The sequence below is a fragment of the Mastigoproctus giganteus genome, chromosome 6 (genome assembly GCF_048544385.1).
Source record: "Mastigoproctus giganteus isolate SK-2022 chromosome 6, ASM4854438v1, whole genome shotgun sequence".
NCBI classification, from domain to species: Eukaryota; Metazoa; Arthropoda; class Arachnida; order Uropygi; family Thelyphonidae; genus Mastigoproctus; species Mastigoproctus giganteus.
Genome location: NC_143580.1, coordinates 138,991,241 through 139,016,266, shown reverse-complemented (window position 1 = coordinate 139,016,266; position 25,026 = coordinate 138,991,241). Strand labels below are relative to the sequence as shown.

Genomic DNA, 25,026 nt, shown 5'->3' with positions numbered 1-25,026 from the left:
AATTAACTCTGATCAATTACAATAATTTTTAGTGAAGCGAAAATTAGCAAAAAAGTGCACTATTTTTAGTTCTTTAAATTAACTATTTAACTTGAGAACAGCCACGCCACTGTTTGCTACAAACACATAGTGGACATAGTGTTATTGTTATGCGGTCCCCGCAGTTCCCCACAAATCTGCGTTAAATACTCTGTTAACATAGCAAAGCCAGTCAGTGTGGGTTATGTGTGAGTAGTGTGTTGTTTGTGTTGTTTGACTGGCCTCTTCGTTACTGGGAGGCGCGATCACCAGGAAGGAGTCTCCCAGCATCTGTCCACTGGCACGAGGAGCCGGACCAGGGAGTAAAAGACATCTGGCGGGTCGTCCACACTCCTGCAGGAGCGAGAGTGGGGAAGGCCAAGGAAAGAGCAGAGAAGACACAGGAAAGTGGAAGACAGGCAAGATAGCGAGGATGACAGAGCGTAGGCATCCTCCCAGGCGAAAAGGAGCAGGAAGAGTGCTAGGTGCAGTTGTGGGAGTCCTGGAGAAGGACTTTGGGTAGGAAGAAGAGAATAGGTAAAGTTCAAATTAAAGAGTCCAGGATCGTCACAATGGAGAATCATGGAGTGGTGTCGACAGGGCTGGCCGCAATTTGCAGTTTCATGTCTGGAAGTTTCCGGTGCTGGGTATCAGTTGGTGTCTAGAGGAGGTTATCCAGGAGTAGTGTTCGGGATTTGCAGGTGATGCCAGCGACGACGAAAGACCTCGTTGGCATAACTGGTCAGTGCACGGAAAGCATCATAAGATTCCAATAACTTGGTTTCTGGCCGAAGTGATGTAGTGTGGAGGTCTAGGAGTAGTTGGATTCTTAGATCTAAGTATATGTTGCATGAGTGCATCACGTGATCCCAGTCTTCAGGTTCTCTGCAGGTACAGAGGGCATCCTCGACTAGGCCGAACTCTAGAAGGCGTCTCTTGAATGACCCGTGGCCAGTTAATAGGAAGGAAGCATAGACGTTAGGGAAGAACCAAGTGGAACGTTGTTTGTTGATGTAGGTTACCTCAGGAAGGAAAAGTTTAGTAGTTGCACCATTTGTGGAGTTATTCCAGCGGGTTTGCAATAGGTTTATCAATTCTAGCCACACACGATTATGTTCCTGTTTGATGTCGGTATCGGTACGGGTTTGAATAGTGAGGAATTCAGCTTCCTTATTCTTCTTGATGGCATGAGAGAGTCCAATAAAAGCAACGTGGAGGTCCAAGGGGAGGCGGCCTGTTAGTAGCTGTAGGGCGGCAGTTGATGTCGTTCTACATGCGTGGGTCATTTGTAGTAGCATAAGTCGTTGAATTTGCTGAATTTTATGTTGAGCATGCACTAAAGTCATTCGGTGGTACCATACTGCAGCTCCATATGTGACAATTGGTATAAATACTGCTGAGTATAAAAGGCATTGAGTTGGTCCTTTAAGACACCAGTCCTTGCGAGTAAAGCGTGTTAATATAGTGATGTAATTTTTTATCTTTTCTTCGATAGCTTGGATATGGGGGATGAAAGTTCTCCTGTCGTCCAAAATTACTCCTCATCATCATCAGCCATTTTCAATCCACTGCAGGATGAAGGCCTCTCCAGCAACTTTCCAGTTCCTTCTGTTTTGAGCACTGGCCATCCATTTACTACCCAAAAACTCATGATTTTCATCTATTCATCTCCGCCTTTGTCTTCCATGTTTTCTTCTAGCTCCTCTTAGATACCATTCTGTTATTTTCTTAGTCCATCTGTCATCATGTCTTCGAGCTATGTGTCCTGCCCAAGACCATTTTAGTTCTTTAGTTTTGATAAGAATATCCTTTACTTGAGTTTGCTGCCTAATCCATGTGTTTCTCTTCTTATCTAACAGTCTGATTCCCAATATAATTCGTTCCATTCTTCACTCTGTAGTTCTCAGCTTCTCTTCCATTCTTTTGGTGAGTGCCCAAGTTTCACTTCCATAAGTCATGGTGGGGCGTATACATTGGTTCATTATTTTACGTTTCAGACAAACTGGGATATTGCTCTTCAGTATGTGACTATATTTCCTGAATGGTATCCATCCAAAATTTATTCTTCTCTTGACTTCCAGCCATTTATCATTATTACAGCTAATAACTTGTCCCAGATAAGTATATGACTCCACCTTTTCAATTACTGCTCCTTCAATCATTATTTCCCTTTCTGTGGCATACTTGTTCATCATTACTTTTGTTTTAGCCATATTCATCTTTAGTCCAAAATCCTTACTCACTGTGCATAACTGATTAAGATTTTCCTCTAATTCTTTGGGATCGTGGCTTATGACCACAATGTCATCTGCAAATCGTAAATGGTTTAGGTACTCTCCGTTCACATTGACTCCTTTCTGCGACCAGTCTAATCTTCTGGAAGCTTCCTCAAGGGCAGCAGTAAACAGCTTCGGAGATATTGTGTCTCCTTGTCGAACTCCTTTCTCAATTTTAAATTTCCTACTGTCTTTGTCTAGTCTAATAAAGGAGGTAGCACTCTCATATATTTTCTTCAAAATCATAATACATGGGGTATCTATGCTTTGTCTTTCCAGTGCCTGAAACATTGCCTTATGCTGTATGGAGTCAAATGCCTTTTCATAATCCACAAATGCCAGGCATAACGGTGCTTTATATTTATTTGCTTTCTCCATTAGCTGATATTATGTGAAGGTGATCCATAGTTGAGAATCCTGTCCTAAAGCCAACTTGCTCTTTTGGTTGATTCTCATCAAGTATTCTTTCTAATCTGTTAGTAATGACACTTGTGAACAACTTGTATATGTGGGATAACAAGCTAATTGGTCTATAATTTCCAATTTATGATTTATCTCCTTTCTGATGCAGCAAAACTATGATTGCATTATTCCACTGCTTAGGCGTGACATCTTTTCTAATGCACTTTGTGAAGAGCCTTGCCAGTTTTTGTGTTATGTCTCTTCCTCCCAATTTTAACAACTCTACAGTAACTTCATCTTCCCCCGGGGCTTTCTGATTCTTCATTTTCTTCAATGCATGTTCTACCTCATCAGGAAGAATATCGGGTATGTTTTATGTGTTGCTACTTTGCAATCCATCTTCCCCACTGCTGGCATCATTCCCTCGCTCCTTGTATAATTCTCTATAGTAGTCTTCTGCTATTTGAATCATGCCTTCTCTGCTGTTTATAAGTACACCATCACTATTCTTCAGTTTCAGTATCATTTGTCTTTCTGTATTACTGCTCATGGCTGCTGATTTAAATCCTTTGTTTTCCCTTAATGCTTGTTCTACTTTTCTTGTGTTAAATCTTATGTCCTCTCTCAGTCTCTTTCTAATGGCTTTGCATAACTCAGTATACTCAATTTTCTCCCTGTCAGTGTTTTTCTTGCTTTTCATTTGTTGTCTTCGGTTCATCATGACAAGTATTTCTTGACTAATTTTTTCTTCTTTGGATTTTTTTTTTCCCTATAGGTTTCTTGGGCTTTATCACTTTCAGAAAGTTGTAATATTCCACGTTGATATCTTGGTCCTGAGAAGTCTGCAGAAGCTCAAACTTGTTCTTAAGTTCCAGTACATACTGTTTTTTCTCCTACTCTGTTATTAATCCTAGGTTGCTACAAACACAGTCACATGGGACTTGACAGGTGCTCAACTTTATGTTTTCTAGAAGAAGGCTTTTCGTTTTTTAAATTTTATTGCCGACTGGGCTAGCCGGGTGGGTAAAGTGCCTGCCTGCCAACCCAAAGGTTGCGGGTTCGAATCCCGCCTTGGGCTTGGATCAAAGTACTGCAAAAACCTTGAGAGGTGCATTATGGCCACAGAAGCCTATGTGCCAACAACTACCAAAAGGGGAAAAAAAAAAACTAAAATTTATTTGCAATGTTTCAATATTTTTTTTTAATGGATAGGAATACAATGCAACCTTGATACAATGCAATATAAGGTGACAACTTTAATATCCGCGTTATAAGCGAAGAACTTTATAGCTGAACAAATTTTACAAATTTCTCAGTTTTTTGTTTTAACATGAATATTCACTTTACTTAGAAATAAATATTTTATTTACTAACATTTTATGAGTATACAGACTAAAAGACAAAGTATTAAAGATTATATCATTCTCCTTACACTCTTAATAAAAAACAATTCTGCTATGGACTTACATTTTACACATCCATTCTGAAACAGTCTTGTAATTTAGTTTTCAGGAACTGATGACAGCACTTTTTCAGTACATAATTCTTAATAGTGGTCATATGCAATAAATGAAGTTTTTTTGGATAAACTATGGTGTATTTACAACAATATTATATAGCAATAAATGAAGATATTCACTATCACTCTGACATTCGATCCATGCCATCGCACCTAAAGAGGGCAGGAGTGCTGTGACTCGGGGGAGAACTGAGGGGGGCGATTCTCCAACGCATCAGAGCCTAAAAAAATGTGCGACTTGTGAAATGTTTGCCGAACTCTCTGGAACGGAACATATTGCCATGGGGGATGCCTTTGTGTGTGTGCGCGATGTAAGGAGTGTAAGGAAATCAGGCGACAACTCAGCATTGTTATGGGCCTATATGAGAGTTTGAAGGACAGGGTGGATGCCCTCGAAAGATCTAAATTGAGAGGCCCATCAAACTCTCAGCTGCCCACATCAACTCCAGAGCTTGCACTTGGTCATCGCGCGAAACAGCGGCAACCCCCAAGGCAGAATGCGCTGGTCCCACAGGAACTAGTAGTTCTTGGTGACTCTAGTCAGGGAAACATGCTTTGTAAAAAGGATAGGTGGAACGGGACCAGAGTATGTCTGCCAGGGGCAAAGTTTGATGACGTTGTAGAGCAGATATCATCTTTTAAGGGCACAAAAGGTGATATAGTTGTACACGTTGGCACTAATGATATTAGGAGTAGGAGACCGGCAGAATTACTTAACAAGTACAGGTCACTGTTGAACAAAAGCCGAGAGTTAGGGTTGAATTTGAAAGTGTCTGCAATTCTGCCCAGACACGATAGAAAGGAGTATATGATGAGAGCCCTGTCGATCAATTCGGCCCTGGAAAGAATGTGCAAGGCTCAAGGGGTAGAATTTTTTTCAGCCTGGACTGTATTTGTTAACAGGAGAGACTGCTTCTATAGGGATGGGATACATTTAAATAGAAAGGGTGCAAGAATATTTGCTGATGCTATCGAGGCAGTGTTAGGTGGGTCGGAAAACTGATAGCTTGGGGGGATACCAGGACTAATAGATCAACAGCAGCCGTAGGCAGAGGTGAAGGTGATTCTTGCACAACTTCTATTAGAATAAGTAGCGATCTGGAGCGTGGGGTGTTGGGGGTTTCAGGGACGAATGGCAGTCATCCTGAAATAGGTGGGTATAGGGGATGTGTTAGGGTAACCAGGAATAGGAGTAGGAGCATGTATGCTTGCATGTATACCAATGCTAGAAGTAGAGTAAATAAATTTGATGAATTTGAAGTGTTGGTCAAAACATCAAAGGCAGATATTGTTGGGATAGCAGAGACGTGGTGTCACACAGATATAAGGAATGCTGAACTGGAATTTGGGGAGTACAATGTGTACAGAAAGGATAGACAGGGAGGAGGTGTTATGCTATTAATTAAGAAAAACATAAAATCAAAAGAAGTGGAAGTTGATAGCCTAAATAAGTTTAAGGCTCAGTTGGACAGGTATTTTGAACGAACAGAGGGGTGAAGCGGAAGTGTTTTTTTTTTTTTTTTTTTTTGGCTGATGCTGCATAAGCTTGCTTTCTTGCATCAAATGCCTCTACTAATGCTAATGCTAATATAGATGAACACTGCACTGTTCAGTCAGTCTTGTGTGACATAAGCACTGCGAAAGCAAAAATAAGAGTAGGAGTGTGTTATAGGCGTAATGACTCGAATGAGTACAATGAACGATTGTACAGAGAAATAGAGTGGGCTAGTAAATCGGAATGTCTTATAATGGGGGATTTTAACTTCCCAGGTATTGACTGAAACTTGTGGGTTGGTCACTCACACACTAGTCACTTTTGTGGATTTATTGGATGATTGTTTTCTGCAGCAGCATGTTTGAGAGGCAACCAGAGAAACTAATACTCTTGATCTGGATATCAGCAGTGATCATTCGTGTATTAAGAATTTGCAGATAAAGGAACCACTAGGTGGCAGTGATCACAGTGTATTGATGTGGGATTTACTTAAAGATATAATTACCATCAGGGGTAAAGGAAAGAGTTTTTGCTTCCGTAAAGGTGAGTACAGTTGTCTCCGACAGTTTTTAAATTCTGTACAGTGGGATCAACTGACGATGTTACCAACAGTAAATTCTAAGTGGAAAGCATTCAAGAAATTAATCGTGGATGCTACTAAAAGTTTCATACCTATTAAGAAATACTGTTCAAGGTTTAGGCCAAAATGGTTATCTAATGAACTAATGAGACTCGTAACAGAGAAGAAAAATGCATGGGATGCATATAAATTATCAAGCAACTTAGAAGCCTATGGCAGATATAAGCTAGTCTGTAATCAAGTCACAAAGGAGGTTAGGCAGACGAAGGCAGATTACGAGAAATCCTTGACAAAAGATGCTAAGAAAAACAGCAAGGATTTCTTTACTTATATAAACTCTAAAAGGAAGGGGATGAATCTGATTGATCCACTTGACATTGATGGTTCGACTGTTGATGATCCTGCTCAGATAGCAAACAAACTGAATGAGTATTTTGCATCTACATTCACACATGAGGAATTATTAAGGTTTGAAAATGACAGAAGATTATCAAATTGTAGCAGGATACTTAATGATTTTGTAATAACTGAAAGCAAAGTGGAGGAGAAATTGTTGAAGTTAAACATAAGAAAAGCACCTGGGGTGGATGGGATCTATCCAGTTATATTAAAAGAGGCAGCAGAGCAACTAAGCAAACCCTTAGCCATAATTATGAAAGCATTCTTGGACTCAGGGGAGGTTCCCACGGACTGGAGATGTGCAAATGTATCCCCAATTCACAAAGGGGGATCGAAGAGTGACACGAGTAATTACAGACCAGTTAGTTTAACTTCTGTTCCGGGTAAAATAATGGAGTCACTGGTTAAAGATGCATTGCAGGATCATCTAGACAAGACTGTAGCAATAATTCAGATACAGCATGGGTTTGTTAAGGGAAAGTCTTGTCTGACAAATCTGATAGGATATTATGATGTGGTTACAAAGGAACTGGATGCAAAAAATAATTTTGATATCATATATTTGGATTTCAGGAAAGCTTTTGACACTGTTGTGCATGGAAGACTATTGTACGTGCTACTGCACTCCCGCTCCTGACCACTCGGCTACGGAGGCCTTTATATCAGGCTTAATGTTGAAGTTTGCAGATGATACAAAGGTTGCCAGGGTTGTTAATGACAGTAATGGCAGTGTGCTACTGCAACGGGATCTAGATAATTTGGGCAGATGGGCTAAGAAGTGGCAACTGAAGTTTAACCTTGACAAATGCAAAGTACTGCATATGTGTAGAAGTAACCCCAGAGAAACGTACCAACTGTGGGGTACTACACTTAAGGTGGTAGAAAATGAAAAAGACCTGGGAGTAATTGTTCAGTCAGATATGAAGTTTTCTGAGCAATGCAGACAGGCTGCCAGGGCAGGTCATGGGGTTTTGTCAATGATATATAGGAATTTTGCTAGCAGGGAGAAGGAGGTGATTGTCCTTCTGTATAAGCCAATGGTCAAGCCACGCCTTGAGTACTGCGTACAGGTCTGGAGGCCTCATTTTAGGAAGGATGTAGATTTACTTGAGCGTGTACAGAGAAGGGCAACAAGATTGGTGAGGAGAATGAAGGGATCCTCTTACCAAGAGAGGCTTAAGTTCTGCAAATTGCAGTGGCTGGAAACTAGGCACCTGCGCGGTGATCTGATTGAGGTGTATAAGGCCTTGAATGGGTTGGGCACGCTGAATTCTGATGGGATCCTTCCACTTGTTCAGATTACGAACCTAAGGGGGCCTAACAAATTAAGAAAAGACAGATGTCCGGAAATTTGCCTTTAGCCAGCGGGTGGTTAATTGCTGGAACAAACTTCCATCTGTCGTTGTGGAAGTTGACAGGTTGAATAAATTTAAGGAGGAACTGGACAGGCATTTGGAGGGAATGGTGTGATTTTTTTTTTTTTTTTTTTTGGCTGATGCTGCATAAGCTCATACACTTGCTTTCTTGCATCACATGCCACTACTACTACTACTACCACCTTAATAATGTTTTCAAGCACTTTAATTTCTGGTGCTTTTCGATACATCAGTCAACCACATTATCTTCTGAGTCACTCCCTACGTCACTGGCTTTCTGTTTGTCAATAGTCTTCCCACTATTCACTGAGGCTGCAATTTCTTCTTTGATCGGGTAATGTGCAACTGGAGCTTCTGCATCCACCTCATTCCAAGCAGCCAGATCGTTTGCTCCAAGACTGCCACCGAGTATGTTACAAGTAGACTATGCTTCTTGTTCTGAAAATGCTGTTAATTCAAAGCTATTATCAGAAGTCACACCTTTTTCAATACATTTTTTCCAGTTTTCAATTGCTGCTGAGCTTACTTTCTCCCGTGCTAATACAGGATTATATACAAAGTCTTTCAGTATTAATGTTTTTAGAAATTTTAGAACTTGAATTTCTGAGTTCACAACATCAGCAAGTAGCTCACCACATTAGTAGGCTTTGAATGCTCGAATAGTGCCCTAATCCATGGGCTGAATCAGTGCAGTTGTGTTCCTTGGCAGAAATATGACTCTGATCTTGCCATCTTTCGATTTCAGGACATCAGCCAAAGGATGTGTTGAGCAATGATCTAACAGTAACAGAGCCTTTTCTTCAAGGCTATTTGGAAAACAAATGGCATCTCATTGATGGTACAAAATCATTTTCAAACTGTGAAGCAAAAAATATCACTCATCATCCTGTGATTTATTTTTACAAATCACAGGTTGAGACTTCACATTGATGAGCTTAATACACTTAGGACTTCAACTTTTACGGATGCACAATGTTTTAAGCTTGTGATTTCCACTCTTGTTTGTGTACAAAACACAGTAATTCTCTCTCTGTTATTTTTCATGCCCACTTTGTTGAGTGCCTTTTTAAACATCCAGTGACTTGTTGGGGAGAAGTTTATAGTGCAGCGCTGTTTCATCACTAGCATTCGGATTTTTATGACCTTAAAAATGTCAAAACATGATGAAAATATGTCATTAAATTTACCCAAACATGACCTTAAATATGACTAAATAATTTACCTTTACATACCGTATAAATGATAATATTTACTTTTTTTATTCAATTTGCAAGTTGTTTTTTTTTTGAAATATAAACGTTAAAATAAATTTTTTTAAACATACAAAAACCAAAATGTATAGGCTAAGGTACTAGGCCACTAACACTTAAGTTAGTAAATACTTTAGCAACTTAAGTACAAGTCATGCATATTAAAACTAAATATGCATGAGCATTAAATTTGGAATGTCCATATTATTATTATTACTAGCTATATGGTGCAAGGAAGCCTGAGGCTTATGCTGCACCAGCCAAAAAAAAAAAAAAAAAATCCCGAGTTGCCCTGAGAGAGAGAGAGAGAGAGAGAGAGAGAGAGAGAGAGAGAGAGAGAGAGAGAGAGAGAGAGAGAGAGAGAGAGAGAAGTAGAAGGGAATCACCAAGAAAGAGAAAAATGATGATATCCAGCTCAGGACCCTGGGTGTGTCAAGCCCATACTCACCAGATGTGAATCCCTGGAAGCATCCAAAAATAAAAATTATGATAGATCTATTACCAGGTAATTAATTAATTTACTTAAATAAACTAAATGCAGAAAGGCATAATATTTAAGATTCTATATATATATATATATATATATATATAGGTGTAGATACACCACAGATTAAGAACAACTATGATAGTAGTGTGAAAGGCATCATTTCGTCTGTATCTCATATTGTGCTCTTCATTCAAAACGAGTTTCCCATGTATTGCACTACCTCTAATAAGTAACACTTCACTAATAGAGAAGACTATTGTTACTTGTCTTATTCGATGTAGAGCAATACATGTGCAACTCGTGAAGGAAGAGCACAATATGAGCTACAGACGAAATGCTGCCTTTCACGCTACTACCGTAGTTGTTCTTTAAGAGTTATCTATTTTGTATTTACACAGATATTATATTTATTAATTAATTTCCGTACCTCTTTATTGCACACATTGCAATATATTATTTTTCCATCCGTTTGGTATGTGCCTTTGGACTCTTCTTTCACCACAGAAGAAATCCATTTTCTAAAAAGCTCAATTTTGCTTTATTTGCCAACAGCTGAAGTCTATACTGTATATAAAATTACGAATAATTCGTTGAACTCGGTATAAGGCAAAACTACTGTAAAGTTTTAAATTACAGCTAAAACGACACTACGGTGTCGTGAGTGAGTAAAGAGTTAATCGAAATAACTTTGAGATTTAACCGCTCATGCTTGCCCACGCTGGAATGTGAAATGATGAAATGCAAATTCCCACAGTTTTTTAGAAATATATTTTAAATCAATTTAATAAATAATTTGTCGATTATCGTAAGACGAAATATGAAAATTTTATATCGACAAGTATAAAATATGCTATTAAATATGATATTTTTTTGAAATTATGACCTAATGTGTAAAATATGATGAAATATGAAATTACAAACACGCTTTTTTAGGATCCTCAGACCATGTAACATGGACACACTAAGTTTCATGCCTTTATGTAAATGAAAAATGAATATGATAATACATAAAAATTCGAACCCTATTCATCACAGTTGAACAGAATCACATTATGCAGAAATTAGCAAATGATTCTGTTGCCATAATGTCACCAAATGCAGATTTGCCTACAAGACTAATCTGGAATATCCCAAGTGCCTTCTGTCTCTAAAGCTTTAAATTAAGACGATGCTGAGGCTTTAAATGTGTCATCTTCACCAAGTAGCATATTAAATTTAAGTGCCTGTGCTTTCAAAATTATCCCCTTTTCCAATACTCCGTCATTATAGTTTTGTAAAAATCATTTGTATAAGCATTGGTCCACATCACTGTCTGCACAAAGTCTAGTTTTCTTTCTTTGGAGGCCTACTTCAACTTCTACAGAGTCTATGAATGAATGAATGCAATTTTTCTTTCGCTTTCATCCAAGGTTGTATCATTCCTTCTGGAATTCCATACTCACGAAATATACTGTATTTTGTTTTGCCACTCAACTCTTTTGATAATCTTTAGCTTTTCTTCAACTGTAGCATTTTTCCCCTTATGGTGGTAATTACTTCAATCCTACTGATTTACTAATTTTGCTTTGAATTTATTTCTGATTATTTCTCAAAACACATTAAATTCTATTAGAATTTAACGTGTTTTAAGAAAACTAAATCAAAAACAAACTGTCCAGCCTAACATAGTGCCAAAGTAAGGTCATATTATTACGCCATAAATCATTTGTCAGTTCATGTATTTTTTCCTAGTTTAACCCTTGGCAGTTTTTGCTATTCTAAGTGTGACTTCTAGTCAAAGAAAGAATGTCACGTGCTGTTGTTTACAAAAATTTACTTTGTAACAAATGTAGCACACTTGGTGAAAAGGAGCTATATTTCACTCTAGAGATAGCTGTTTGCAATTAGCTTTCTACTGATATATTCTTTTATTGCATCTCTAGCTGAGAGAAGAAACTGGGTGTCTAATGTAATTAGTCTCTGATGGGCCCTGTTGTTTACAAAAGTTACTCTGAAACTGAATATACTGAAGCAAATATACAGCCAATTTATAGCTAATTTCCCCTCTTGAAAATATGGCAATAGGATATACAGCAGATATGAGTATATACAGTATTCCCTTTTTTCCAGTTTCCAACATGAAACTGAAGTTTATGCTACTTTTTTTTTTTTCATAATTCAATCTGGAGGACATAATCATACTCGCGATGTATCTGAAACCATTTTTCTGAAGCATCATGGCCCGGCTCGATTTATTAACCACCCTTTCCATGTTCTAATCATTGGCAAACTTTGACAGCTCACTTTGGTTACTTTCGTTAATATCATTTATGAAAATAAGAAATAGGAGAGGTTCCAAATACTAATCTCTGAAAGATCCCACTTGTTAAGCTGGTCCACCCTGAAGACTGACCACCTATGACAAAAATTGCCTCCTATTTTTTAGCCAGCTGCAATCCAGCATAGGATCTTACCAGTAACTCCAACTTCTTCCAGTTTATAGCCTTTCACGAGGGTCGGTATCAAAAGCTTTATTACATGTCATGCATGAATTTCTTTTACTTTACTAGAATGGTCAGGCTATGAACTTCAACTTTATAGCCTTTCATGAGGGATGGTATCAATAGCTTTACTAGATTTGCCTGACATGACATCCTCCTAATAAACCCATGCTGAGATCTATTCAAGATACCAATCTTTTGAGATGGACCCAAACAGCATCCTTAACCCAGCAATGGTTGTGATGATGCATGGTATAACATGCCTTTTTCCTTCAGTATATTTTTGACTTTTGATCTACACTACTGATTTTGTTGGAATTTGAAAAGTATGACTATAAAAAAAATCATATCTAAGCATTAGGCATTCTTATATCCTATATGCTGGTTCATATAACAACAGACTCAAGCATTTCTTGAAAATGCCATGAGTTTTTAATAAAAAATGAATATAACAAGTCAGAAAAATTACTTCTAGAGAGACATAAATATCTGATATTAATTTATTTTTTGGTTTTGTTTCATTTCTTACATGTCATTGTTTCAATATGAAGTGCATTAGTTGGTTTATAATTTTCTGTAGATAATGTAATTTGGATTACAGGTTTTTGGACAATGTTGTTTGATCAAGTGTTGTTTTACAGTTTAATTGTCTTTCTATTCTACATAGCTGATCAAGTAAGGGGAATTCAAATTTTAATTTTTATAATTCTTGCCATTTTTTTAAAGGGCAAGAAGACTTATAGGGTTCAGCTAGCAGAGCATCACACACCAATTACTAATGGGCTACTGATTTGCCATGAAATTTCTGAACACATCGGCACTTCAGCTCCACATACAGCTGTTGTTATTGTACACAATACTAAAAAATAACATAGTAAAATATACTACATCAGCATATAATATTATTGATTTCATTTACAGATTTATTGTTGACTTTTATTTACATATATTATGTGTTTTATTATGAAACTTCAATCAAGTTTAAGAAAGTGGTGTAAGCAAATCTGGTTTTCAAATTCTTTATATTTTTAAAACAAAGCATATATTAAAAAACTTAAGACGTTCGTTTAAAAACCTTTAAAAATACATTTTTCCCTACATATGCTTAAAAGATATTCCACAGGATATAAGAATGCATCAATATGCTTATGAAAACATCTACTAGCTCTTGTGATGATTTTTAATCTTAATTTAATGTTAATTTATAAAAAAAGATATATTATATTTCTTCGTATATCTGCTATATTGTCAACATAATGAATACATTAAGGAGTGTTTAATTTTAAATTATTTACTGCCTTTATTCCAAATATTCCATGGTGTCATGAAGGACTCAGATGCTTCATTTAACATGACTTTTAGAGATCAGCCAGATAGTGGACTAACTATAGATTCCATGATCTTCCGTACCACAGAAGTCTAACTCCACCATCATCATCAGCCATTTTCAATCTACTGCAGGATGAAGGCCTTTCCAGCAACTTTCCAGTTCCTTCTGTTTTGTTCAAAGGCCATCCATTTACTACCCACAAACTCATGAATTTCATCTGTCCATCTCTGCTGTTGTCTTCCAGGTTTTCTCTTAGCTCCTCTTGGGTACCATTCTGTTATTTTCTTAGTCCGTCTGTCATCATATCTTCGAGCTACATGTCCTGCCCAAGACCATTTTAGTTCTTTAGTTTTTATAAGAATGTCTTTTACTTGAGTTTGCTGCCTAATCCACATGTTTCTCTTCTTATCTAACAGTCTGATTCCCAATATAATTCGTTCCATTATTTGTTGTGTAGTTCTCAGCTTCTCTTCTATTCTTTTGGTGAGTGCCCAAATTTCACTTCCATAAGTCATGGTGGAGAGTATACATTGGTTCATTATTTTACGTTCCAGACAAATTGGGATATTGCTCCTCAAGTATGAGACTATATTTCCTGAAAGATATCCATCCAAAATTTATTCTTCTCTTGACTTCCAGCCATTTATCATTATTACAGCTAATGACGTCCCAGATAAGTATATGACTCCACCTTTTCAATTACTGCTCCTTCAATCATTATATTCCTTTCTGTGGCATACTTGTTCATCATTACTTTTGTTTTAGCCATATTCATCTTTAATCCTTACTAACTCTGCATAATTGATTAAGATTTTCCTCTAATTCTTTGGGATTGTGGCTTATGACACCACTGTCATCTGCAAATTGTAAATGGTTCAGGTACTCTCCATTCACATTGACTCCTTTCTGCGACCAGTCTAATCTTCTGAAAGCTTCCTCAAGGGCAGCAGTAAACAACTTCGGAGATATCGTGTCTCCTTGTTGAACTCTTTTCTCAATTTTATATTTACTGCTGTCTTTGTCTAGTCTAATAAAGGAGGTAGCATTCTCATATATTTTCTCATATACAGTGGATTGGGAAATACCCAATCTACTGTATGGAGGATACTGTCAACAAACCAAATGAGTTCATACCATATGCAACGCGTCCAATCATTGGAGCCTGTGGATTATCCACTCCGGAGGACTTTTGCTACTTGGTTTCTTCAACAGAAACGATTCAAAAATGCTGACTTCCAGCGGGATCGCTGTTCATGCGACCTCCCGTTCAACGTCCTCTACCGCATGACGAAGACTTTTCGGACAATGCAATGCTATGTGATTCCGATTCGTCTTTGTGCCCCCTACACCTCCTGCAAGTCTGTCGCACTGGTAGTGAATCACCCTGTATATATATATATATATATATATATATATATATATATATATAATATGAGCAATTAATAAATATCTTAAGCAATATTGTCCATATCAGATTAATGCCATCTATAGTAGATAGAACATATATATATATTTTGAACAGGCAGCCAGCCGGTATACATAGTTCTTTATATTTATATAGTATCATTATTATATTTTCGAACACCACATAAAAAAATTCTAACATAATATACCATTAAACAGCACGTACCTTATTTACTTAGACTATAATCAAATATATACATAGAGAGAGAGAGAGAGAGAGAGAGAGAGTCAAAAGTAGAAGGGAATCACTAAGAAAGAGAAGAATGATGATATCCAGCTCAGGACCCTGGGTGTGCCAAACCCATACTCACAAGATGTGAGGCCTTGGGGAATATATTTTAATGTTGCCAAATGAAAGGATTTACATTTGGAAAATAACAACCTAAATATAATTTATATTTAGGATTTACATTTGGAAAATAACAACCTAAGGATAATTTATATAATTATATACCAGGTGTGGTAGAACAGAAACATAAATAATGAAAGAGACTTGAGTGTTTAGATACAGACGTGAAGGCTGAGCATGCAGTGGCAGCAGACAGCCTGGAAGGCACAGAGTATCTTAGCAGATCTTTTTATCTAAGGAGGAGGAGGTTACAATTCTATTACATGTCAATGGTGATACCTTCTTAAATCTTCTCAGATCACCTTCTACTATACATATGTATAGATTTTTGAAGGCTAAAAAGATAGAAGGCATCACTGTTGAAGACACGAAAGGTATAAGAACTTAAATTACTACAGGTCCTTATACCTCTCATGTCTGAGGTTATCACACACACACACATATATATATATATATTTTTTTAATTAAATAAAAAAAAACATAAGCCAGTAGTATGGCCAAAACTGTAGAGCGAAAATTAACCAAATAAACAAACGAATGGAAAAAAAGAATAAAAGTTAGACATAAATAATAGCCCAGAAACCCCTATATAATTTCGAACATTTAAATCCAATTAACATGACATAAAAATTTAGAATAATGCCAATTACTTGTTAATTTAGCGGTACCCCCCCCCCCCCCGAGAGGTACCAGTTCCAAAAGACGTGAAATATCACCAAAAAAGGGGGTTGAAGGAACTACTAAAAGATAACAAAATCAGAATAAATTAAAATAAAATAAAGACCGACCATTATGCCCCATATCGACAGAGGACCACGAGGCCAATAATGGTCATGGAATCGCTGCATTTCAATCGCTATACAAATCGTTGCAATGGTGAAAAGATCGAAGTACCAAATCACCCTTCCTCCCCCGATCGATCCTCCAATGCAGAGGATTTGCATGCCGGTGGTCCTTATGCAGCGAAAAATAAATTATAGAACAGACAGCACTCTAAAGCAGAGCCACACCACTGACATACTGTAAGCTGAATCAGCTTATATAGAAGAAAGGAAAATAGATGGCGGCACAGGCGCTGCTAAATTAGCATATCAACCCATACTACCATTAAATTATATTAAATATTGACAAAGGTTAAATTATAATAAATTGAATAAATAAATAATTAAGCATTCATTAGAGGCAGCAACATGCAATTCCTCCATATGAAGCCGAAATATATACTATCATTAAATATTGACAAAAGTTAAATTATAATAAAATAAATAAATAAATAAATAATTGAGCATTCATTAGAGGCAGCGACTTGCAATTCCTCCATACGAAGCCGAAATTAAAAATATATTTCGGCTTCATATGGAGGAATTGCAAGTCGCTGCCTCTAATGAATGCTCAATTATTTATTTTATTATAATTTAACTTTTGTCAATATTTAATGATAGTATATATATATATATAAAGTTATATAGACAGGGTCCCCCCACCTTTTCAAGGTAACAGAAGCTTGCCTGCCTTCCTTGCATCTCTTGGCCTACACTAACACTTATTTTTCATTATTTTTCACTTTGTTGTTTGGCTTTTAGGAGCATTAGCAACTAAGGCCATATTGCTCCGGGAATATGCGGTGGTCATTCCCTGACCTTTCTGCATCCTCCGTATTTGGTGGTGATGGGCTCGAATCCCGGTCTAATCAAGAAGTGTGTGCTACGCACTGCTGCTCCTTCCCACCTGGCTACGGAGACGCCTTACTTTTTCAGTAGCACTGTCTGTACACACAGATACAACCTACAGAAAAATGTCATCATATATAGCCTTCATTCTGTGGTCAGTGGTAGCTAGTTTATCACCATAAGTTGCTAAAAATCAAATGGATCTTGTATGTGCACCTTAGTGAATGATATGGCATATAGCATCATTTTGAAACTGTGATATACTGAATATATATGTGCCATCATCATTGCAGGCCTACCATTATCAATTCAATAAAAAATGGAACAAATACTGGTAAGAACGAGTGTTATAACAATCAAATGAAAACAATGTTTTTACTTGACTGACCTTCAAACTATAACAATGTATTATAATTCATACGATAGTTTATTTTGTACAAACGTGCAAACTTACCTCATTCCAATTATAAGACATCTGATTCAAAATTAATATTTTTATCTGAATAAAACAAGACTGTAATTTTTCTGGCAGATTTGGAGTACCTAATCTGTTGGCACTGGAACATATATTAAAGAAAGTAATATAAATATTAAATTGGTTAACAAATTTTCAAGTATGAATATACTCAAGAAAACAAAACTATAAATAAAAATTTTAGTTATTAAACTTTGTAAAATATGATAAATTTCAAACATTAATGTTTTTTATTACTGTGATGAAATTTTAAACTGAAATACTAAATAAAAAATTTATGGGAATAAAGTGTCATAGTAACAAGAAATAAACTATTGTAACACTATACACTATGAAAAATATTTTAATAAATGAACATCACATTACAAACTCCTTATCAAGTTCTTGTTCACAAGCACAATGAATAAGAACAACGATTAAAAATTTGTCTTCTTCAAATTGCAGAACTCCTCTCATAAGAGGGGTCTCCAATCCAGTCTCAAGCATTCTAAAAGCCTATTGTTTCTCCGGCATCCATCCCCAACCCTCCATTAATCTATACTTAATTTTATTGTTAAAAAAACCTATTCCATAGTTCCTCTGTTTCTCCCCTTATTTCTTTTTAAAACAACCTGGCTAAATTTCTTGATGTAAAACATACCTTTTATCTTTCATTTTCTTTCAGTCTCTTTTCTTTCCCCATTACCACAAAGTTCTCACTGGAATCAAGTCAATTCATTTCAAGACAATTCACTGTATGCAGCAATGTGGTGCATAACAGTTTTGCATACCAGACAATTTGGTGAAAGACAGTTGGTGGCTATGACAATTCAGTGAATTCTCTGAGAGAATTTGATGTATGCTAAAGCTAGACAGGAAATGCAAACTCTTAACATGTCGTGCTGTAAACGGTGAATTTAGTGATCGTGATACCCTTCTTGATATTTTATATTTTTGATGGAGTTTACTATTCATCCTTGTTTTTTAATGCACATTCTATTTTTTTTTAGGACATCCTATTAAAAAAGGACCACAGACAGGTTAGACTAGGATACAACAGAACCTTGTTCACACTTTACTTTCAACTTCTATAAGTTGCATTTTTTAGGAAATACATATTGGGAGGCTAAAGAGTTAACAGGAAGAAAATTGAGGCATTTGAAATGTGGTGTTACAGGAGAATACTGTGTAATTCTTAGTTGGATCGAAGAACAAATGAGTTGTTGTTATTTGGTTTTTAAGAGCATTAGCAACTAAGGCCATATTGCTCCGGGGGATATGCAGTGGTCATTCCCTGACCTTTCCACATCCTCCGTATTTGGTGGTCACGGGCTCGAACCTCGGTCTAATCAAGAAGCATGTGCTACACACTGCAGCTCCTGCCCACCTGGCTACGGAGGCACTGCTGAACAAATGAGTGGGTATTGAATAAAATTGGCAGGCTTAAATTTCTTCTTCATAGCATCAACAAAATAAAACTCAAGTTTTTTGACCATATAGTAAGAAGGGAAACTTTCTGTTGAAGAATATAATGGAAGGAAAAATTGAGGGGAAAAGGTGCAGAGGAAAATCTGCAACTAGGTGGAAAGATGGGATCAGTGAACTTCTGGACATGACACTTTGCAATGCTGCAAATTAGAGCACATGATCTATGCAGTTGGAAGAATTTGCTGGTAGCTATAACAGCTCCTCAGAGAGCTATGTGACTGGAAGAAGAAGAGCTTATTAATGGATGCTGGCTGGATAAAGCACATTTTCTGATGTTTGGTTTGCAACCTGTGCTATAGTTTTTATTGAAAGAAGTTAGTAATGGCTAGTACCGTGGAAGAGTTAAGGGTAGGCAGGTAATCTACCCTGGAGATTGTGTAAGGTCAGAATTGAAGTCTAAGGCCCCTACAAGGAAATAAATTTCTTTTGTCTTCCCAACTCTGTCAACCAAATCATGCTGCTTAAATAGTGCAGGCTGCAACAGCCCAAGAAAAAAAAAAAAAAAACAAATTTGTGAACATCAATAACTTTTCTATCCTGTAGTTTCTCTGTCTATTTTTTAATAAGTTTCTTCTGGTTTTATTTATGAATTCCCAACCTGCTAGAACATTGCAGGTTCCATCAGCTTAAAAAAAATGAAATAAATAAAAATATCAGCCTAATAAACTCCCCCCGCCACCGTGTCAGTCAATAAGTTTATTGCAACTTCCCAACTCTAACAAATCCATGCTGCTAGAATAAAACAAGCTTCTCTATAAAAGTAAAAGGAACCTACCTTCATTAACTTTCCTTTCCTGTAGTTCCTATATTCCTATATAAGCAAGTCTTTTTTCACTTTACAACTCTTAACTAGTTCATGTTACTAAAAAAGTGTATAGCTTTAACAGCTTTCCCAGTGATAATCTTTGTTTCTATGTTTCCACCTGGTTTCTGCACCCATAATTTTTATAGCTTCCCAACCCTCAATCAAATCATGCTCCTGGAAAAGCATAAGATTCAACTAAGTAGGTATGTTAAAAAAAATATATATAAATAAATAATTTTATCTGGATTAAAAGTGTAACAACACTGACAGAGTCATGCTGAAATAGGCATGTACAGAAACTCCCTGACTTACGGAAATTCGACTTTATGTAAGTTTTTGCCGGCCGGTGCAACCTTAAAAAAAATCGTGGAAACGTATTTGCATCCCATAGGAATAAATGGAGGTATCGTGAAAATATCGAAATGTGAACCCAATATAACACTTTTTTTTTTTTTTTTTTTGTAATTCATTCCAAGTCCTTGGAAGTTGAAAATTTCGCTATATTACTAAGCTATTTATCTCTCTAAAAGGTCATATTTATAATGGAAATTGCACTATCTTTTCATCGTTATCATATGTTCCCATTATAAGAATCAATTTTGAATGCCTTTGTGATATTTTTCTAAAGCACATTTCTGGAGGTCACTACCATAAAAAAATTTGCACTTTCCTGTTTATTGGGCTTTTCTTTTAGCGCAATCTATTATAAGCGGGTATTAAACTCGATCTTATTGCATTTGCAATAATCCCGATAACTGCAATTGAGTGAGTTTTTATGTTACGGTATTATGGTGAAATGAGTTCCCCTTCACTGAAATCTTCAATCATATAAAAAACAAATTTTCAGAAACTTCTCTTCATTCCTATTTACGTATTACAATGATGAAAGGAAAGGGCCCAACGAAAAGTGCAAGTGGTGCTAGTGCCAGGAAATGAAACAAAATTGATTTAGAAATGAAGATGAAAATGATTAAGAAATATGAAGCAGGATAAAGTTTGTCATCTATTGCAAGGGAATTAGGTCTCGCTGCTTCAACAGTGAATGCTATTTTAAAGAGCAGTGTGCGTATAAAAGAACATGTCAAAGGATCAACAGTTATCAGAGAGATTAGAGATTAAAACAGCATTCAGGTGCTATATCGAAGATGGAACAGCTGTTAATAATATGGATGGAAAATCAGATTCAGAAGCGAGTCTAATTACCATTAGACTCGCTTCTGAAGTCCCTGAGTCTAATGACCATTCAAGCAAAAGCAACAAGTATTTATACAGGTATTAAGGAGAAGTATGGCAAACCCCAAGCCAAGTTCGTGGCAAGCAATATGTGGTTTAATAGGTTCAAGCATCGTGCTGGTTTCCGCAATGTTAAAGTATGCAGAGAAGTCGCCAGTGCTGATTCTGCAGCTGTGGAGAAATTTTGTGATGTGTTGGAAAAAATTATTGATGAAGGCGGCTATTCAATGCAAAAAATTTTTAACGTTGATGAGACTGCTGTGTATTGGAAAAAAATGCCGGATCGAACATACATTGCCAAAGAGGAAAATACAATGTCACGTTTCAAGGTGTCAAAAGATAGGGCCAAGCTCTTGCTTGGGGCTAATGCAGCGGGCGATTAGAGATTAAAACCATTGCTTGTGTACCATTCTGGAAATCCTCGTGCATTTCCGATCGAACCAGAGAGAATGGATAACAATATCCCTCTTTGAGGATTGGTTTAAATGCTGCTTCATTCTCGAGATTGAAAAATATTGTAAAGACAACGACGTTCCTTTCAAGATTTTGCTTCTATTAGATAATACTCCAGGACATTGTACGCATATAGATGATTTGAATTTGAATGTGAGGGTCATATTTCTATTGCCAAACACGACTTCACTCATCAAACCTATGGATCAGGGTGTTATTTCGAATTTAAAAGCATACTATTTACGCACAACATTTGCTTAGGCATTGTCTGCAGTTGACAGTGAGAAAAAGTTTATATTAAGAGACTTTTGGAAAACTTGCAATATTTACCATGCCATCTTAAACATTAATAAGGCCTGGGCAGAAATTACTAAAAGTTGTTTAAATGGTACATGGAAGAAATGGCACGTAAAAGGCTTTGAAGGATTTGAAAAAGACAAATCATATGAAGAAGTTACAGATAAGATTATAAATACTGCAGAGCTACTTCAGTTGGAGGTTGATGCCAAAGTAGGGGAGGAATTAATAGAGGAAGAAGAAGAAGAGAAGGAATTATCTAATGAAGAACTTTTTGACTTACAGGCAGCAATAGTGAAAGAAGAAAATGCTGACAAAGCTCAAGATGAACCAAATGAGGAGCCGAGACACTTCATCACCAGAGAGATGGCAATGACATTTTGTGAAATTGCATCGGCAATGGTGAGGTTTGAGAAGATGGATCCTGACAGCGAATGATTCTTAAAAGTTAACAGAGGGGTAAATGACATGCTTGCTTGCTACAAAGAAATCTACGATGAAAATAAAAAAGCCACTGTCCAGTCATCCATTAATATGTTCTTTCATAAGGTTGAGCGGCCGGACCCCTCTAAATCTCCACAGCCCTCAACCTCTGCAGCGGCATACTTATCAGGTGAAGACAGATTCTGGCAATGATGCTTGAGAGGTAAAACTTACTGACGTTATGCCTGTGTCCTCTCTTTTTTTGTAATTTTATAATTTTGAAATTTTTTAAAATGCACACTTTTGTAATTTTTCCTGTGCATGAGATAAAAAATTGAATAAATACAATAAATAGTTCCATTTACATGTTCGTTGAACATTTCTTTTTTGATTCAATCAATTCAGCGCGTGCTGCAGAAGAATGGGGGAAATTCCGACTTACGTAAAATCCGACTTAAGTAGCATTCTGCAGAACGCAACCCTTGTGTAAGTCGGGGAGTTCCTGTACTCACTTTCCAACCTAACTATGAGAAGGACTAGCATGAATCCTTTTATACAAAATAAATGGTCAATAAAAATTCAGGGATAAAATGAATGGATAAAAAATATATTTTCTTTTTCCTAAATTTCTGCATTCCTTCTTTCTAAGTTGCCAAAATTTCTCGTTTCCCAAACCTTTTACTTCATTGATTTTGTTAATTTCTGATCTCTGTGTGATACACTGAATTGTCATACATACACTAAATTGTTGTACTCACTGAACCGTTGTAGCCACCATCTTTCACCAAACAGTCACATACGGTGAAATTTCATTTACCAAATTGTCTAGTACACTGAACTGCTATGCACCAAACTCTCGCATAATCTCAACTGTCATGCACCAAAGTGTTGTACGAGAGGTGAACTATGCTCTCATTATTGTCCTGAGCACGCCCCAATGCATGCTTCATGAATTAAGATTCTATGGAGTTACCTTAAGTTGTGTATTAGTTGCATTCATTTATGCACATTTCAAATCTTCTCCCCATCTTGCATACATATACCTTACATTTATTTGAGAAAGGCAAATTTGTAATCCATGTTCTGTCACTGTACATGTCAACAAGAACCTAGTAAAGGGTTTGTAACACGATTCTCATTTATTAAAATATTTATTGTGGCACATAAACTGCTAGAATACTTTATTTCTTGATGATATCACCTTTATTTCTTGATGAAGAAAAAGTCTCATTTAAAAACATGATTAAGTGAAAATGAATCACTGACAGCTTCTAGTGCACCTCGTGCATTTTCAGTTTGCTGAGATTTATTTATTTATTTATTTCATGTCAGAAATGCACAAGAAAGCAAATATAGAAATATTCAAATATTAGGTAACATATATAATCAAAGCTAAAAAAAAAAAAGCCAACAAACAAATCACTAAATATCATAAACATATATAGCAACACATAAAATAAAATGTCTGGATAAAGTTCTTTACACAATTTCTGTCCAGAAATGGGCCACTTAAACAGCATTCTCTGTTGCCTCCAAGAGGTCAAGCATATTGCAAGTTGTAGGTGCAAGGGGGCAACTGATAATAAGATGTTCGAGATGGAGGTAAGATGTTCGAGATGGAGGGCTCAACCTAATGGCCATTAGGTTGAGCCCTCCATCTGCTTCATTTACCATGGAACCCCACAAAGAAACGGCAGTTTTGTAACAGAGTAGCAATCACTTTAGTGATGTTATTGTCCTTGGTCAATTGTTAAATCTTAGTCAGTAGTAATTTGTGGTTGACTGTCATATGCAGCAGTAAGATCCACAAAAACAACACATGCTGTTGGAAGCCATCCTCAATATGGTGGGTTAGATTAAGGATTTCACCAGTGCAGGACTTTCCTGGTCTAAATCCTGCCTGTTCTTGAATAAGTTTCGGGTCCATAAAGGGTGTAAAGGTGGTTCAAAAGAATATTCAAAGAGTTTATATAAATGAGAATTATAAATAGGTCTATAGTTCTTTGGGTTGTTTTCGTCCTTCCGGTTTTAGTATAGCTATGACTTTAGATTTTCGCCATATCTTGAGAATCTGATGTTCTTTGAGACAGTTGTTAAACAGGTCAACAATCCAGTTCTTGATTTCGACTCCAAAGTGTGTAATTTGTTCATTTCAGATGTCATTTAATCCAGAAGCCATCCCTGTTTTTAACTCACGGATAGCAGATTTGAGTTCCATGAGAGTAAAGGGTTCATTAGTTTCAGGAGGACGGTTCATGTCACTCCTCGTGCTCCAAATTTTCTTTTTTGTCTTTCCATTCATGAAAATTTCATGTGCAATTTGGTTAGCCGTTACGTTCACGCATTACTTCAGGTTTGTAGGATCATTGTTGAGTTTTGCTATAAGTCTCTATAAAGTGTGACTATCCTTTGACATGTCCAGGTTCTCCAGGAGATGAATCCATTGATTACTTGCTCACTTGCCTTGGCTGTCAACTAGTTGACCTCCAGCCTCAATGGCCTCTATATCAAATGAGTTTGGCCTCAAAAAGTTGTATATATTTCCAGAGCAACTCAGTTGTTTTGTCAGAGAGTCCCGGAACATACACTGTCCTAAATCCTTTTGGTATGCTTTCTCTGGAGATCCTTTTGAGAGCTTCAAGAAAGGAGCTGTAGTAATCTGAAGTTGGGTCAATTAGAGTAAGTGCATTATCCAACATGGTGGCAAATTTTCCCCAGTTTGCTTTCTTAAAGTTGAAACGGTGTCTAAAGGGGACCATTTTCAAAGTGATTCATCTC

At 36.7% G+C, this 25,026-nt stretch overlaps 1 protein-coding gene across 2 annotated transcripts in view; it reads right to left on the bottom strand.

Annotated features, from left to right (window-relative positions):
- The window catches only part of Tbce (Tubulin-binding cofactor E), a 270,639-nt gene that overhangs the window by 152,852 nt on the left and 92,761 nt on the right, over positions 1 to 25,026 (bottom strand). For both annotated transcript variants that reach the window (XM_090375351.1, XM_090375353.1), the window contains exon 7: positions 17,550 to 17,652. In XM_090375351.1, the coding sequence (XP_090231477.1) occupies positions 17,550 to 17,652 (103 nt within the window). The remainder of the gene's footprint in view (positions 1 to 17,549; positions 17,653 to 25,026) is intronic.